The sequence below is a fragment of the Vulpes vulpes genome, chromosome 15 (genome assembly GCF_048418805.1).
Source record: "Vulpes vulpes isolate BD-2025 chromosome 15, VulVul3, whole genome shotgun sequence".
Taxonomy (NCBI): domain Eukaryota; kingdom Metazoa; phylum Chordata; class Mammalia; order Carnivora; family Canidae; genus Vulpes; species Vulpes vulpes.
In genome coordinates, this window is record NC_132794.1 from 40781563 (window position 1) to 40797430 (window position 15868).

Consider the following 15868-nt stretch of genomic DNA (forward strand, 5'->3'; position numbering starts at 1 on the left):
TCTCCAGGATCACGCCCTGGGCTGAAGGTGGTGATAAACTGCTGAGCCACCCGGGCTGCCCTATTTTTAACTTTTTGAGGAATCTCTGTACTGTTTTCTGAAGTAGCTGTACCAGTTTGCATTCCTACCAGTGGTACATGAGGGCCTCATTTTCTCCATAGTTTCACCAAAGTTGTTGCTTCTTGTTGTTTTTGATTTTAGTCATTCTGGTGGCCATTCTGAGGTGATGTTTCATTGTGGTTTTGATTTGCATTTCCCTGATGATGAGTGACAGTTGATGCCTTTTCATTTTGTTGATGGTTTCCTTTACAGAGGCTTTTTAGTCTGATGTGTTCTCACTGGTTTATTTTTGTTTTATTGCCTTTGCTTTGATGTCAAATCCAAAAAATTGCCAATTCCGATGTCAAAAAGCTTACCAGCTATGTTTTTCTTCTATAAGTTTTATGGTTTCTGGTCTTGTAGCCAAGAATTTAACACATTTTGAGTTAACTTTTGTGTATGGTATAAGATAGTGGTCCAGTTTCATTCTTTTGCATATGGGTGTCCAGTTTTCCCAGAACCATTTATTGAAGAGATGGTTCCTTTCCTCATGATGTACCCTTTGTCGTAAATGGGCCGTATATGTGTGGGTTTATTTCAAGACTCTATTCTGTTCCATTGTTCTATGTGTCTGTTTTTATGCCATTGCCATCCATAATGTTTTGATTACTATAGCTTGTAATATAGTTTGATATCAGGAAGCATGATGCCTCTAGCTTTGTTCTTTTTAAGGATTGCTTTGGCTATTCAGGGTCTTTTGTGATTTCATACAAATTTTTAGATTCTTTTTTTCCTGTGAAAAATGCCGTTAAAATTTTGATAGGGATTGCATTGAATCTGTAGATTGCTTTGAGTTGTTATTGATATTTTTTTTTAAGTATTTTATTTATTTGAGACAGAGAAGATGAACAGGGGGAGGGACAGAGGAAGAGGGAAAAGCAGAGGACCCTCTGAGCAGGGAGCCTGATGAGGGGCTTGATCCCAGGACCCTGGCAGATGTTTAATCGACTGAGCCACCAAGGCACCCCTATTTATAAATAGTTTAAGAATATTCTTTTAATCTGTGAACACAAACCATATTTCCATTTATGTTTTTAATTCTTTTCCATCAGTATCTTATATTTTTCAATATACAGAATTAGCATACTAATAATGTAATGATGTTAACATAGTAATGATGCCTTTATAGTTTTCACATTGCTTTCATCAGTATTTTCCTCATTTGCTCTGTTCTTTCTTTTTATCTCAGGATTTTGCATATTTTGTCCCAGATATGTTATCCCAAACATAACATCTCTAGGAGTTTTTAAGAGCTACCTTTCTCTAAGTTACATCAAGTGCCTTCTAAGCTTTATTACTTTTTACTACCACTTTGTGATGGAGGCTAATGGCAGCTCTTCTCATCTTTGCAGTTGGGTGGGAGTAATGAGATCATTGTTTAGTGATTCTTCTTAAACTGGGGATTAGTGAGTGAGTCATTCAGCAGTGTGAGGCCCAGCCTTTCATAAACACTTTGTAAATATTAAATGATGGTGAAGGCAAGGCCACTCATTCTTCTGGGTCCTCTGCCTTCCATTCCAGTGCTTGTTTTACTGTTTCTAGCTCCTCAGGTGTTTCAGACTATTGTCTTTTTCACATCAAGCTAATTACTCTGCCCAGGCTTACATGTTTTGCAATGTGTTATAGCAATGTTCAGAAGTTTTGTTGGAGAAGTCTTTGTGAGCTGTGTTTACCCAATGGGCCAACAAAGGAATTTTGGATTTTCCCAGATAAAACCCTGCTAGTATTTTCAGCTCTAGATCTGTCCCTGTAGTTCCACGTCATTTATGAACTATTTTCTTTAGAATGTTCCTGGTATTTGTTATTTAAACAGATCATGTGTGTAGTCACATACCTTTTAATCTACTACCATTTTTTAGTTCTGAGAAACTCAGGAATGGCAGGAAACCTCTAAGTTTCAGGCAGTTTTGGCAATCTACATCATAATCTAGGGATTGCAATCTTTTTGTGCCACCAAAGAGCCTTATAATATTTGAGGGCTGAGAGTGATCTTGAAGGTCAGTTATCTATGCTTTCACACAAACTTACTAAACTTGACTCAGATGAGAATTACTGACTAGTGTTAAAGCAATTTGGGGAATTAGAAATCTGTAGTGGACCAAAATAATAGAGGTAGAGGGGAAGACCTATCTGTTCAGTGGGTAGGTCAGACTTCACCCAACCTTCTTGGTTAATCTTAGCACTATTTATGTTTGGTCAGCCGTTTATCACCTGTCGTTTGATGTGATGTAACATAAGGTTCAGAGCAACATCTATGATGTATCTTAACCAAAAGATATTTAACTTGACTCCATTAGGCATTCAGATTTTTAGATTTTTAAAAATTCATTATTTCCTATAAACAAGGACCACCATGAAGCAGCCATACAGAAGATGGGTCCTTCTGCACTCTACCTGTACTGGTCTCCTCAACAAATCAATGGCATAAAGATAAAGACTGTGCTAGGTTCAAAGGGACTTAAGAGTGAGATATAGGACATGGTCTTAAAGAGGATACTGGTGTGGACAAAATCAGCCATAAAGGAAATTTTTGGGGTCAGCAAATTTGGAAATAGTCTCGATATTATATGAAATGACATTAACTGAGATGGAGAGATGCAGAATTTTGTAACAGAAATTCTTGTTACAAAAAAAGTATATGTAAATAGTGCATATACTTCCATATCTCTATCTAAGGTGTTCATGGTGGTACTCCTACTCTTAAGGGATGGGACGTGGGGTTTTCATTTATGTCTTTGCGTGTCCTTTCCTCTTAATTTTCTGCAGTGCACACATCCCATTTTTGTGTTAATAGAAACTTACTACTTTTTTAAAAGTCTGGACTAACCCGTCTTGTACAGATGGGTTGTTTTAATATATCTCATGAGTTTTTCTCTTGATAAAGATTTTATAGCCTTTGGGATCCTTCTTTAAATGATGTCTTTAGATTTTATATGCATCTTTTTTAAGGTTTAGTTTTTTATTATGGAAAATTTCAAATACATACAAAAATAGATAGGATAATATAATTTATCAATCATGCCTAGTTTATTCCCTCTGTGCGCATTATTGCTCTCCACCCATTATTTTGAAGGAAATCCCACATGTCCTATCTTTTCATTAATCAATATTTCAATATTTATTCCTAAAAAAAATTAAGAAATCATAATATGGTATCACACCAAACAATAAATACATGAAATAATAGTATTTCTTCAAAATAATCAAATATCCAGTTCACATTTCTCTGGTCATCTCATAAGTGATTTTTATCTATAGTTAATATTGTTTGAATCCAACTTCAGATAAGTTCCTGACATTACAAATGGTTATGTGTCCATGAAGCTCTTACAATCTATAGATTTCTCTCTCCTCCTCCAGCACTTTTTCCCTTGCAGATGATTTGTTGAAGAAACTAGGCCCTTTATCTTTAACAGTTTCTCACTTTCTGCTTTTTTCTGCATCCTCTTTTTATTTTTTATTTATTTATTTATTTTTGCATCCTCTTTTTAATACCCAAGACTAGAAACTGTTCTCTGCATCTGAATGGAGTTCCATTTAAAACTTATAAAACTTATCGTGTTTGTGAAAATCTGTAAGTTGAAATGGTTGATTTCTGTCCTGAAGTCCTCAAAGTTTAAGACTTGGATAGCCTTGATGGTTTGAATAAGCTGAAACAGCTATCGAAAAAGGATACACTAGGGTAGACGTTAGCCCTATGGGTTATCCAAACTTTTAGGAAGGAACTTGCCAGATTTCCTTTGCAAAGCTAAATGAAAAGCTTATCGTGAAAGTACATTCTGGTATAATAGGGTCCTTTTGAAGTATTACTTAGTATCCTCAGAGAGCTTGGTCCATAAATGTGCCCTTTGTTGTGATATTGGTGTAGTACCTTTTTGTTTTGTTTTACTTTCTGCTAAGGCTGCTAAGGTAGAAATTTCCACTGCCTGCATATTGATTTGTCTCTAATGATTGCAGGTTGAAGATGACAGTGATGCAGAGACCAATGGAGAAGAGAACGAGGAGCAGGGAAATTATTCTAAAAGAAAGATAGTCTCTAACTGGGATCGATACCAAGATATTGAAAAAGAGGTCAATAACGAAAGTGGAGAATCACAGAGGGGAACGGACTTCAGTGTTCTCCTCAGCTCTGCAGGTATGAATTCCAGTTGCATGCATATGGGTTGAGTACTCTGAAAGTAGCATAGACCTTTTATTTATGTTCCATTTAAAACTGCATTTTAATACCTAGCAATTTGTTCTTTTGTCCTTTGGATTGTAAATGCAGGTAAAGGACAGTGTATCTAATGGTTTGCAAGGAAAAAATGTTTCTTTAAGTGGAAGCTAGGGATTCCGTGTACCAATGGAGAAGGACTTAAGTCCTGGTTGAAATGGATAGAAGGCTTTACAGAAATGAAAAATGCTGAACTCTGACCCTCTAAAGTGGGTAGTCTGAAAACTGAAGTTTTTTTTTTTTTGTTTTGTTTTTTATTTCAGAGGAATTAATACTTCTGTTTATACAAAGCTTTACCAAGCTTCTAGACTAGGTGTTCTTTCCCATTTTATAGCCAAGAATATGCATATTAGTTGGAGATGCACATATTAGAGACCTGTGCACCTGAATGTGAAAACTTTACTGTTTTGCTTTTGGACAGCTTTCTCTGCCAATAAGATGTAACACTTATTCCTTCTATGTCTGGCTGTTTGTTTTTTTTTTTTTAAGATTTTTTTTTTAATTATTATTCATTCATGAAAGACAGAGAGAGAGAAAGGCAGGCAGAGACACAGGCAGAGGGAGAAGCAGGCTCCATGCCGGGAGTCTGATGTGGGACTCGATCTTGGGACTCCAGGATCACGCCCTGGGCCAAAGGCAGGTGCTAAACCACTGACCACTCCAGGATCCCCTGTCCAGCTGTTTTTTAAGTGATAATGCAGCAGCAGTGTGAGGCTGGCAAGTAGTTATAGGAAATAATGAGGCAGAGCTGGTTGTATAGATGGTTACTCTCTGTTAGGGGGTGGAATGAGGATTGGAAGGATGAATGGAGGATAGGGTTAGGGATGGGGGAGGTGGATGCTGCTATAAAAGTGTAACAGGAAGTATCCTTGTAGTACTGCTACTGATCATTATCTTGATTACGGTGGTAGATATAAAACCTACACAAATGATAAAATTGTTTAGAACCTAAGACACAAGTGAATACAAATAAAACTGGGGAAGTCTGAACAACATTGTAGGTTGTATCAACATCAGTATTCAATATTCTGGTTGTGATATTATATCATAGTTTTGTGAAATGTTATTGTTGGGGAACCTGGGTCAGGTATATGGGAGATCTCTTTGTATTGTTTCTTAATATTGTTATATGAGTCTACGATGACCTCAACAACAAAATATTGCTGGATTAAAGACAATTTAAATAAAGGATGACGAGGTGAGAATCAGAGAAATAAAATGAAAAGAATATTTTCAGACAATTTTCGTTGAATTCTGTCTCCCCTTCCCAACATTTATGTTGCTGTTGAGTTCAACCTTTCTTTTTTCTCTTCTATCTGTACCAGACTAAGAATCATAAAGTGAAGAGTTCTCTTCCGACTTAACTAATTCCTTTGAGTAGCAAGAGAATTGTAAGCAGAGAGGGTGCGTGTGAGTCAGAAGAGCAAGATTCAGGCTGTAGTCATTGTGTTTTGCACCACACACACTGTAACCCTTTTAGATGTTCGCTGATGGTGTCCAGCACCCTTTTAGAAGCTGTTGACTTGTCTTCTTGCCAGTCACATGAGTACTTCTCTCTTGTGACCTGCACTTTGGCCAATTATAGGTTTATAGGCACTTTTCTCCAAGGTGGGAAAATGGTAAAAGGCAGACTGCCTAATTTCAATGTCTATTAGCTGTTCTGCTAAAGGATGTAGGGAAAAATTGAAGTAGTGTGATAAGGTTAACATGTGGACTATCTGGTTTTAATTGAATCAAATCTGAAGTCCATTACTAGGACAGCGTCTGGCAAAAAAAAAAAAAAATAATAACACATGAATGTTTGAAGGCGATTCAAGATTCTAGTCTGACCCAGCAGTCATGCCCAGTGGCTTATGATTTTGGTTATTTATGTTAGCATTTTGCTTGTAACTTAAAACCTGACATGATTTGGGTCTCATGTATTTTTCTTGTAGTCTATCTTTAATTACTGATTTCTTCCCAAGTGACTTGTTTATCTGTGATCAGTTTCTTGAGGCAGTCACAACTGTCACATCTTTGGGTATGTGCTTATATTTTTTTTTTACCCACTCTGCTGCTGATTTATCCTTTTTTCACCATGTCATATGCCTGAGAAGAACTGCCATGCTTTAGGTCTATAGTAGTTTGCTTTTGAAAGATGGACTTCATTCTGTGATCATAAAATATTAATATCCTCCAGATATGTTGACTATACTCCTTGGAGTCACAGACTTTTAGTATACCATACTCACTTGTATAGATAAATACACAGCCCAGAAAAACTATTGCCAGTTTGTTAGATGTGCACATCATAAACTTTTCTAGATAAAGACAAATTGCTCTCCAAAGTGGAGATGAGCTAGGATTTCTAGTATTCACTGTCTTTGCCTATACATAGTACTGTTAGACTTTTTTTTTTTTTAAAGATTTATTTATCTATTTATGATAGACATACAGAGAGAGAGAGAGAAAGAGAGAGAGAGAGAGAGGCAGAGACACAGGCAGAGGGAGAAGCAGGCTCCATGCCGGGAGTCTGATGTGGGACTCGATCCCGGGACTCCAGGATCTTGCCCTGGGCCAAAGGCAGGCGCCAAACCGCTGAGCCACCCAGGGATCCCCACTGTTAGACTTTTTAACTGTGGCCAGTTGACTGAATGATACCTAGTTGTGATTCACTGAACAATTATTTGAGTATCCTCTACTTCTAGGTACTATTTTAGATGCTGAGCATATGGCAAAGAACAGGGCAGACAAAAACACCTGCCTCCTGGAGTAGACATCCTACAGGGTGGAGACATAGTAAAGAAAAGAAAGTGCTAAGATACTAAAAGGTGATAATTGCTTGGGATAGAAATAAAGTGGAGAGAGGCTATTAACATTTTAGAAAGAATGGCCAGAGGAGGCCTTATTGAGATGATGATATTTGCATAAAGACCTGAGGAAAGTGAGCGAGTAAGCATTGAAGATATCTGTGAGAGGAGTTTTGCAGGCAAAGGGAATAACAAGTTCAAAGGCTTTGAAATAGGAGTATAGAGACTAGCAAGGGAGGCCAGCATGGCTGGAGCAAAGTGAGCAAGTAGGCAATGAGGTCAGAGAGGCATATGTGGCCAGATCATGGGGTGGCTTGTAGACCATTGTAAAGATGTTAGCTTTTACTCTGAGTGAGATGAGCAGCCACCAGAGGGTTCTGAAGAGAAGAGTGATATAAGCTAGCTTATATTTAATAGGATCATTCCAGCTGCTGTGCTGGTAGACCAGTTGGGAGACTATTGCAACAATCGAAACAAGCCGTGATGGTGGCTGTGGCCAGGGTGGTAGCAATGGAGGTAGTAAAACATAGTTGGGTTTTGGATCTGTTTTGAGGGGAGAGCATATAGGACCTGTGGATATGCCGTATAAGATAAAAAGATGTATAAGGACGATGCCAGCTTCTTGGTGTAAACAGCTAAAAGAAGGGAGTTGTTATTAATTCAGATAGGTGAAACTATGGGAGGTGCTCAGGTTTGCATGTGTTAAAATTGAGGTGCCAGTTAGACATCTGTATTAGTCAGAGTTCCTGTAGGAAATAGATGGCACATTCCACCTAATTAGAAGGAAGTTTTAACAAAGGAATCATTTACAAAAGTATGGGTAGAATGTAGGGAGAGCATGTTGATAGGATAGTATTGGAAGGGCAGGAAATAGCAGAGATGTTACTATCTCTAGTTCCTGAAACTCTAGGAGAGAGATTTGTGTAGGGCAGTTGACTTTGAGAGGATGAATCACCTTTGCTCAAGAGACCTAGTCAATGAAGTTGACTCCACAGCGAGGGAGGCAGGTGAATAAATACTCTGGTCTTATACTCTGTTTCTCCTTTTTTCTCCTGCCAGGGCTTCCCATCATAATCCTAACCTACTAGAAGCCAGAAGACAAAGGAAGCCTGTTGCTATCGTCCATATAGGTTAGCCTTCTAGGGCAGAACAGGGAGGAAGAAAGGGGTAAATCTGGAGTGGTAAATAGAAGAGCACAGCATCCAGTAGGAAGTATTAAGCAGGTTGTTGGATGAAGGCATCTGGGATACAGGATCCAGGTCTGGACTGGAGATAAACATTTAGGAGATGACAGCCTGTAGGTGATAATATTTAAAGTCATGAAACTGCATGAGATGACCAAGGGAGTTATTATGAAAAAGAACTGAGCACTGGACAGCACAGTGTCTAGAGGTTACAGAGATGGGAAGGAACCAGGACAGGAGACTGAGTGGGAGTGGTAGAAGGAAAAACCAGTAAGGGCTTTCAGGAAGGAGGGATCTGTGTCAAATGCAGCTGATGACTTACAAGAATTGACACTTGACTTTAACAACAGGAGGTTTCTAGTGATCTTGGCAGGAGTAGTTTTTTTTTTTTTTTTTTTTTTTTTTTTTTTTTTTTTAGGAGTAGTTTTGTTGCAGTGGTAGGATACATTCATTCCTGGATTTAGAAAGAGTATGGGAGGAGAGAGATTTGAGACAGCAAGTATAAACACCTCTAAATTTTAAGGAGTTTTATTACAGTCAGAAGGAGAAGGATGGACTGGTGGGGGAAGTGGGTCAAGACATGTTTTTTAAAGATGGGAGACTTTAAACTCCCATCTGCATGTTTAGTTTTTGATAAAAAAACTAAAGAAAAAAAAAAGGAAAAAAAAAAATAAAAGAAAAGACGGAATCCAGAAAAGACGGAAAAAATAATGTGGAAGAGGTGAGAACTGCATGCAGTGGTGGAATCTATGGTCCAGGTGGTGGGAGTGCCCATTACTAGGGGCTCAGACAGTTGTTGAGCTGTAATCAGAGGAAAGGCCAGGACATAGGGATGTGGACATGGGCAGGGGGGTTGATGCGATGGGGGCATGAGGAGTTCCCTTCTGACTGCTTCTGTTTTCTTTCTTTTTTTTTTTTCTTCTGTTTTCTTAGTGAAGTAGGAATGCTGTGAGTGAGGGTCACGGAGGAGGTACTAGAAGTTGCGAGAGTAGGAGGTAGGAAATAGCTGTCTGCAGAATGGGAGAGTGAATGAAATAGGAAAATGTGGTCTGGTTGCTGGGCGGTAACAGAGGCCCACTGGCGCTGGTGTTTGTGAATGTGAGGTAGGAAGAGGGGTGTTGTTCCCTTATTCATCGTGCTGTTTGTGTGGGGTGAACAGGAGGATTTAATCACGGGAAGGAGAGGCAGAGGGGAGGGTGATTGGACTGGCAGGCCTTGAATTTAAGCTGTTGCAAGCATGAGAGCTGAGGAGGTGCAGGAGCACTGGCTAGTGCTGGGGTCAATACCCGTAGCTTCCTCTGCACATGAAGGTTGTTGCCCTTCTCCAAGGGCTGTGAGTTGGAAAGGCAGGAAGTGTGACCACAGAGTAGGATGCTCCATGTTGCAGGATGGTGGCAGGAGTTGTGTAAGTCCATGGCTGTAAGTTGTGTAAAAACACGAGAGTGGGGCAGCCCAAGTGGCTTAGCGGTTTAGCACCACCTTCAGCCCAGGGTGTGATCCTGGAGACCCGGGAATCGAGTTAAATGTCAGGCTCCCTGCATGGAGCCTGCTTCTCCCTCTGCCTGTGTCTCTGCCTCTCTCTCTCCCTCTCTCTCCCTCTCTCTCCCTCTCTCTCTCTCTCTCTCCCTCTCTCTCTCTCTCTCTCTCTCTCTCTCTCTCTCTCTGTATCTCTCATGAATAAATAAATAAAATCTTAAAAAAAACAAGAGAGTGACTGGCTCTGAGCTAGTGGGGAGGACTTGGTCCCTGGAGATCTTAAGTTGCTTTTCCTCTGTTAACTGTTGAGCTTGAGCACCTCTGTTTGTTGTGCTTTTTGCTTCCCTGTGACCTGCCTGCACACATTCTTTGAACGTTTGGCTTGTTTGTTTCTTATCGGCTTACAGATATTTAAAATAGATTCTTAATACTTATTTTTTGGTGTTTATATTTGCGAGTATCTTTTAAGATGGAGACCTACTTTTGTATTCATGTCTTTTGGTGCAGAGTTTAAAATTTTACTGTCCTCGAATTTGTTCATTTTTGGTCTTCCAGCCTATGCCATTCTGTGCCTCATTTGAGAAATATGTCTTTCCCTCCAGATCACAAAGATCTCTTCTACATTTTCTCCTAAAGATTCACATTTTGTTTTGTTTTCTATAGTGTGTTAAATTTAATCAGTTGCTACCTTCTTTGACAACCTTTTTTTTTTACCCCTCTCCTTTTTTTTTTTGAGGAATGACTGGCATGTAAACAGCTATACTTAGTGTATACAACTTGATGAATTTTGGAATAAGTACATACCTGGGGAACTGTTGCCACCGTAAAGGCTGCAGACCTACCCTTTACCGTCCAGTTTCCTCTCATGCCCTTTATTATTTTTAAGTTGGAGTGTCATTGAGATTGTTTTAGTTTCAGGAACACAGTGTAATGGTGCGATGTTAGGATGTACTATGACATGGTCACAGTAATAAGCCTAGTTAACATCTGTCACCCCCCCATACTTAATTTTTTTTTCTATCTTATGGTGGACACTTTTAAGATCTACTCTTAGCAGCTTTCAAATATGCAATATTGTATTACTTACCTATAGTCACTGTGTTGTCCATTATATCCTATGGCTCGCTTATCTTATAACTGGAAGTTTTTATCTTTTGATTCCCTTCCCCATTTTACCCACCCTTACCTGTCTGTTCTCTGTCTATAAGTTCAGTTTATCATCCTGTTTATTATTATCTTTTTTGGGTGTGTGGAAAGACCATTTACCATAACATTTACCTTTTGGCAAATTTCAAGTATACAATGCTATTCAGCTATGGATGCTATATTATATAGTAGGCTCCCATAACTTCCATAATTGAAACTTTCATAGCCATTGTACATTAGTAGAGTGACAGGGCATAATTACCGTACCTTGCATTTCAGTCTTCTAAAGAGTATATAACCTTTTTGATTCCAGTTTGTATTTTTTTAAGCATATAATTTATTTACTAACTGCCAAAATTAGAAATAACTTATCAGCATTGAACATTTATCTTAATAGTGGACATTTAGGTTCCGCTTCTAACATTAGTCTTTCCTTTGTCATTGTGGTTTAATATAAGGAACACAAGGCCCCTAAATTGACCAGATCTGGATTTGAAGCCTATTCTGTTAAGGTTCCATCCAATGTTAGGCAATACCATTTCTCCCAGTAAGAAATGCAAGAAGAGTTAGATGTAGCAGTGCCTAATTTGATCATGTCAGCATCTTAGCCCAAATTTGCCACTGATTTTTAGTTTGGCTCAGTGAGTAACCATGTGCCCTAGATTTAGTGTTTATCTGGAATTTTTTGTTGATAGAAGCTTTATTAACTATATTCAGTAAAGTCAAGGTCTAATTTTTTTCCCCCTTGAATGTCAGACCTAATGGCAGTAGTTGCCAAGAGAATTTTATAGATCTTCATTCTTCTGAGAAATTAAGTTTTTGATTGTAAAAACTTATAATAAATTATATGATATGATTTATGATAGATTATAGAGTCTGTTAATTAAACAACCAGTGGTGGGGTGGTCTGAGCCTCTAAACATTTGAAAGTTGGTGATTTTAGGGTAAGTCCGAAAATAAATTTTTTCCAGCTTCCCCCAGTTTCCCCCCTGTAGTTCATTTGTTTTCCTCCCCCATCTCTGTGTCTGCTGTGTGCCTTGAAGGATGGCCCTGTTGTCATTACCACAGAGGACAGGCTTGGTCTCTCAGAGTTGGTTTCTCTGGGCTTTGAATGTTCTTTACACATTATTTTTTATTCTACAGTTAGCCATGCGGTGCGTTACACCTCTGGTCTGATTCTCAAATGCCAGTTTGAAGACGGACCTTTTGCCAAGAGTACATCTAGCTTAATGTGCTATTACTCTCTAAGTAGGATTTACATCATAACTGAATCTTCAAGGACCAGTAACTAATTCAAAGAATGATTTTTCTACTGGATGCACAGTTGATGTGTATGTAGGTTGGTGCGTATGTACGTATGTGTATGTATTCACTTAGAAAGGTAGTGTGTCTATTTCCAGTGAAGTTGAAAATCTGGCACTTGTCCCTTGGAAGGTGCTCTCAAGAAGCCCTAGCACACATGCACCAAGACACGTGTGCACATTTATAGTGATGCTGGTCAGAAGAGCCACGGGGGAAAGCAGCTCAGCTGTTAGGTCATAGTGGAATGAACACATAAATAAGTGGATGAGTTTCTCAAAAATACTGTAAGGTCAAGTTGTAGGCCTGAAATACCTCAGTATGATTCTACTTGAAGTTCACTCACAAGAAAAATGCAAGCTGTGTTGTTTAGGGAGCATATTAACATGGAAACCAAGGATATAATGATGGTAAAAATCAGGATTGTGGTCTCCTCCAGTGGAGAGGTGAGGAGCGATGATTGGGGAGGGGCGGGTAGCAGGTGTCCGACTGGGGGGGCTTCTGTGATGTTGACAGTGATATATTTCTTGCCCTGGATGATGGTTACTCATGTTTATTGAATAATTATTCTTTAAATTGTATCTTACCTATTCTTGTATGTGTCTCTCCATGCAGGGGAAGTCTGAAAATGGATTTCTAAGGATAGGATTTCAGGTACCCCCATATGCCATGGAGAACACCTCGGGAAAAGCATTCCTTCTTGGCACCCTGACGCTGCCTGCGTCATCTCAGTCTATAAAGTCACACTTTTGCTAGTGGGATTGGGAGTCTTCAGACCTCTTTTTAGGACTCTTTCTGTAAACCTCTGAAACAGACAGTCGTGCCTACAGCTTTTCTTTTTGAACAACATTCTTGGAGGTTCTAAGTTGTTTCCTCAGGCTGTGAGAATGATATGGTACTCTCCCTTCTGTTCAGGCATAAGACATTAGATCTTTCAGCAATTTCCTACTCCCCCAATTTCTTTTTTCAAGTAGTGAGTCATTGAATTCATACCATATGCTCTATTCCTTTCAAGAAGTCACAGATAACCTGAATTAGAAAGATGTTTACAGTGGGAGTAGAATGCACTGGAACAATGTTGAAGATAAACGTGAAAAAAAATTTTTTTTCTGTGCAAGTCTGTAAGCTCTGTTTATTTTCAGTGAAACAAATACAAATGAAATGATTAGCCTCCAATTTATTTGGTCAGCATAGTTGTCCATGCATATGTTCATTTAAAGCGATTATATTATATATTTTTGACAATGTAATTATATGAAAAGTTAATTTGGGGGGGCGATTTTGATTATAATGGTATTTGATTTCCCCACCCCCATCCAATTAGATTGAAAGGGATAAGAAAGCCTATTGCTCTAGCCGCTCACGAGAAGCTGCAGGACAGCTATATTTATCCCCAGGGACTCTGTTTTGTTTTGTTTTGTTTTTTTTTTCCTTTTTCTATCACATGTGTTTCATCTGTTTTTACTAATATATTTTTATTGCAAAGACACTTGAGTGGAAGAACCTTCCCTTTGATATTCAAATCATTTGAAATAACAGAAACTGAAATACGCATGCATTAAAAAAATAATCTTCTTTTGGGTCACAACCATAATAAAAAGAGGTAAAACACACACACACACACACACACACACACACACACACACACACACAAAACCCAAAAAACTTTCCTTTCTTCTAGCCAGACGGTGTAGTAGCCTAATTTTGCTTATCTTCCTTCCAACCTCCAAAGACAAAAGCAGCTGAATGCCTTGAAACATGTCTGCTCACCTCCTGGTGTCTGCGCTGCTGGGTGTTTTGGCTTGTTCCCTGCAGGTTCTCCTCTGTCTGCTTTTGCTGGTCCGGCTGCAGCCTTTTTCTCCTGAGCCTCGTGCCCCCATCCATGTTCCCTTTCTTGCCACGAAACTGTACTTCCCCTGGCGGCATTAATTCCTCTCTCTCTGCCCTTAGATCTGTGACCTTTTGAGTTCCATTTGTTCAGGGATTCCTGTTGATCCTCTGTGATTTCTCCTGGTGCCGTTTTTCCCCCTGCTGCTCCCACTGCCTTGCAGCTCACTTCTTTGCTACTTAAGTGTAAGTTACCACTATTGACTTCTTCAGCTTTATCCAGTGCTGCTTAGCTTTTTCTTTAAATAGAATTACTCCCCTTTTCACTCCTCTGATTAATGTCTATCCTTTTTCTTTCTCCACGATTTGAGAAGAGGATGTGTGGATCTTTTCAACCAGGTCTGATCATTGAAGTCATCCCAAAATTTCACCATTCAGTTTTCTAGACATTTCATTTTAGTGTCTATAGCACTTTGGTTTTTTTTCTTGTTCGTTTCTTAATTTAGCTTACACCTTATCATCTTTCTTTGTTCTTTTTTTTTTTTTTTTTCCCACAGTATCTTCCTTGAAAAGTTGTAGGTCTTTATGCTTTTGGCCGGTGTCTCTATAAACTTCTTAACCAATTCAGTACTGTCAGTCCTGCAAATATTGATCCCTTCATGCTTTGTGTAATGTTGTTTTTGTTTGAATATTTTGTGCTTGACCTTTATCTTCTAATCCTTTATGTCACCAAGGATTGCATCAGCTGGAAAGCCTTTCATATACATGGATCTGTTTTTACATCATTTTTAATACTCCTCAGTCATTGGAGAGACATTTTATACTCATCAGAGGTTTGTGTGGAGAGCTTCTAATGTTAGCTTTACTTTGATTTCTGTAAGTTTTGTCTTTGATTTGCTTAGTGCTTCCATGATATTAAAATCTGTTGTTAGGCACCTCCACCTGTTGGATTTTAGCATCTCCAGGGGAACCTGCCTCCATCCAGTGTGATCTATCCCTTTTAAAACCTTGTTTTGTGGCAAATTAAAGTCACTAAAATAATACTTGATTTGATGACAGATTTTGATTCCAGAGTAGCCATTTTGTCACAGACACCACTTTCGGCTACTGTGGCTGCCTTTCTGGTCCTCATCCCACTGAGTGGGGCCATTGGATCGCTGGCAGTGACTACAGGGTCTCTAGCTTGTTTTTAAGAATTGAATGTTTAGATTATTAGACAACCTAGATTATTCTTACTAGAAATATCTTAATGAGAGAATATTAGTGAATCTTTTTGAATTTGACTTGGTATTCCTGATACTGTTCTGTTGCTAAATGTCTAACTAGCTGCATCCTTAAATCTGCGTGCTACATTCTAATAGTGTCTCGCATATTCCTCTCAACTGCTGCTGTCTCTGTTTATTCTTATGGACCCATACTTCATTAAAAAAATCATTTAAAGGAGGTTTGGGGAAGCAGAGCAAATAAAGGCTCATGATCAATGTTCTATTAAGTGGAAGTTGGTAAATTCTCTTTACTTGCTCTAGAGAGAATTACCCTCCTCCTCCTAACTGTAATTGATACTACAGTAATATATTTAGATTACTTGATGGTGAAATTTTGATATAAAACTGGTATGTAAGGTTTCATCATGTCAATATGATTAAGGCTGATTATTAATAGAATGATTTGTGTAAAGTATTCAAAAGTAGAATGGGGAAAGTCCAAGTTTTATAATAAAGGCTACTGTAGTAATAATAAAAAAAGAGGGGCACCTGGGTGTCTCAGTCGGTTAAGTTTATGACTCTTGGTTTTGGCCCAGGTCATGATCTTATGGGTACTGGGATCGAGCCCTG

At 38.7% G+C, this 15868-nt stretch overlaps 2 protein-coding genes across 2 annotated transcripts in view; one reads left to right on the top strand and one right to left on the bottom strand.

Moving 5' to 3' along the window:
* CHRM5 (cholinergic receptor muscarinic 5) overlaps nucleotides 1-15868 on the bottom strand; it is a 78303-nt gene that overhangs the window by 48076 nt on the left and 14359 nt on the right. The window lies entirely within an intron of this gene.
* AVEN (apoptosis and caspase activation inhibitor) overlaps nucleotides 1-15868 on the top strand; it is a 170677-nt gene that overhangs the window by 33796 nt on the left and 121013 nt on the right. The window contains exon 2 of the mRNA XM_072738191.1: nucleotides 4057-4234. Coding sequence (XP_072594292.1) covers nucleotides 4057-4234 — 178 coding nt within the window. The remainder of the gene's footprint in view (nucleotides 1-4056; nucleotides 4235-15868) is intronic.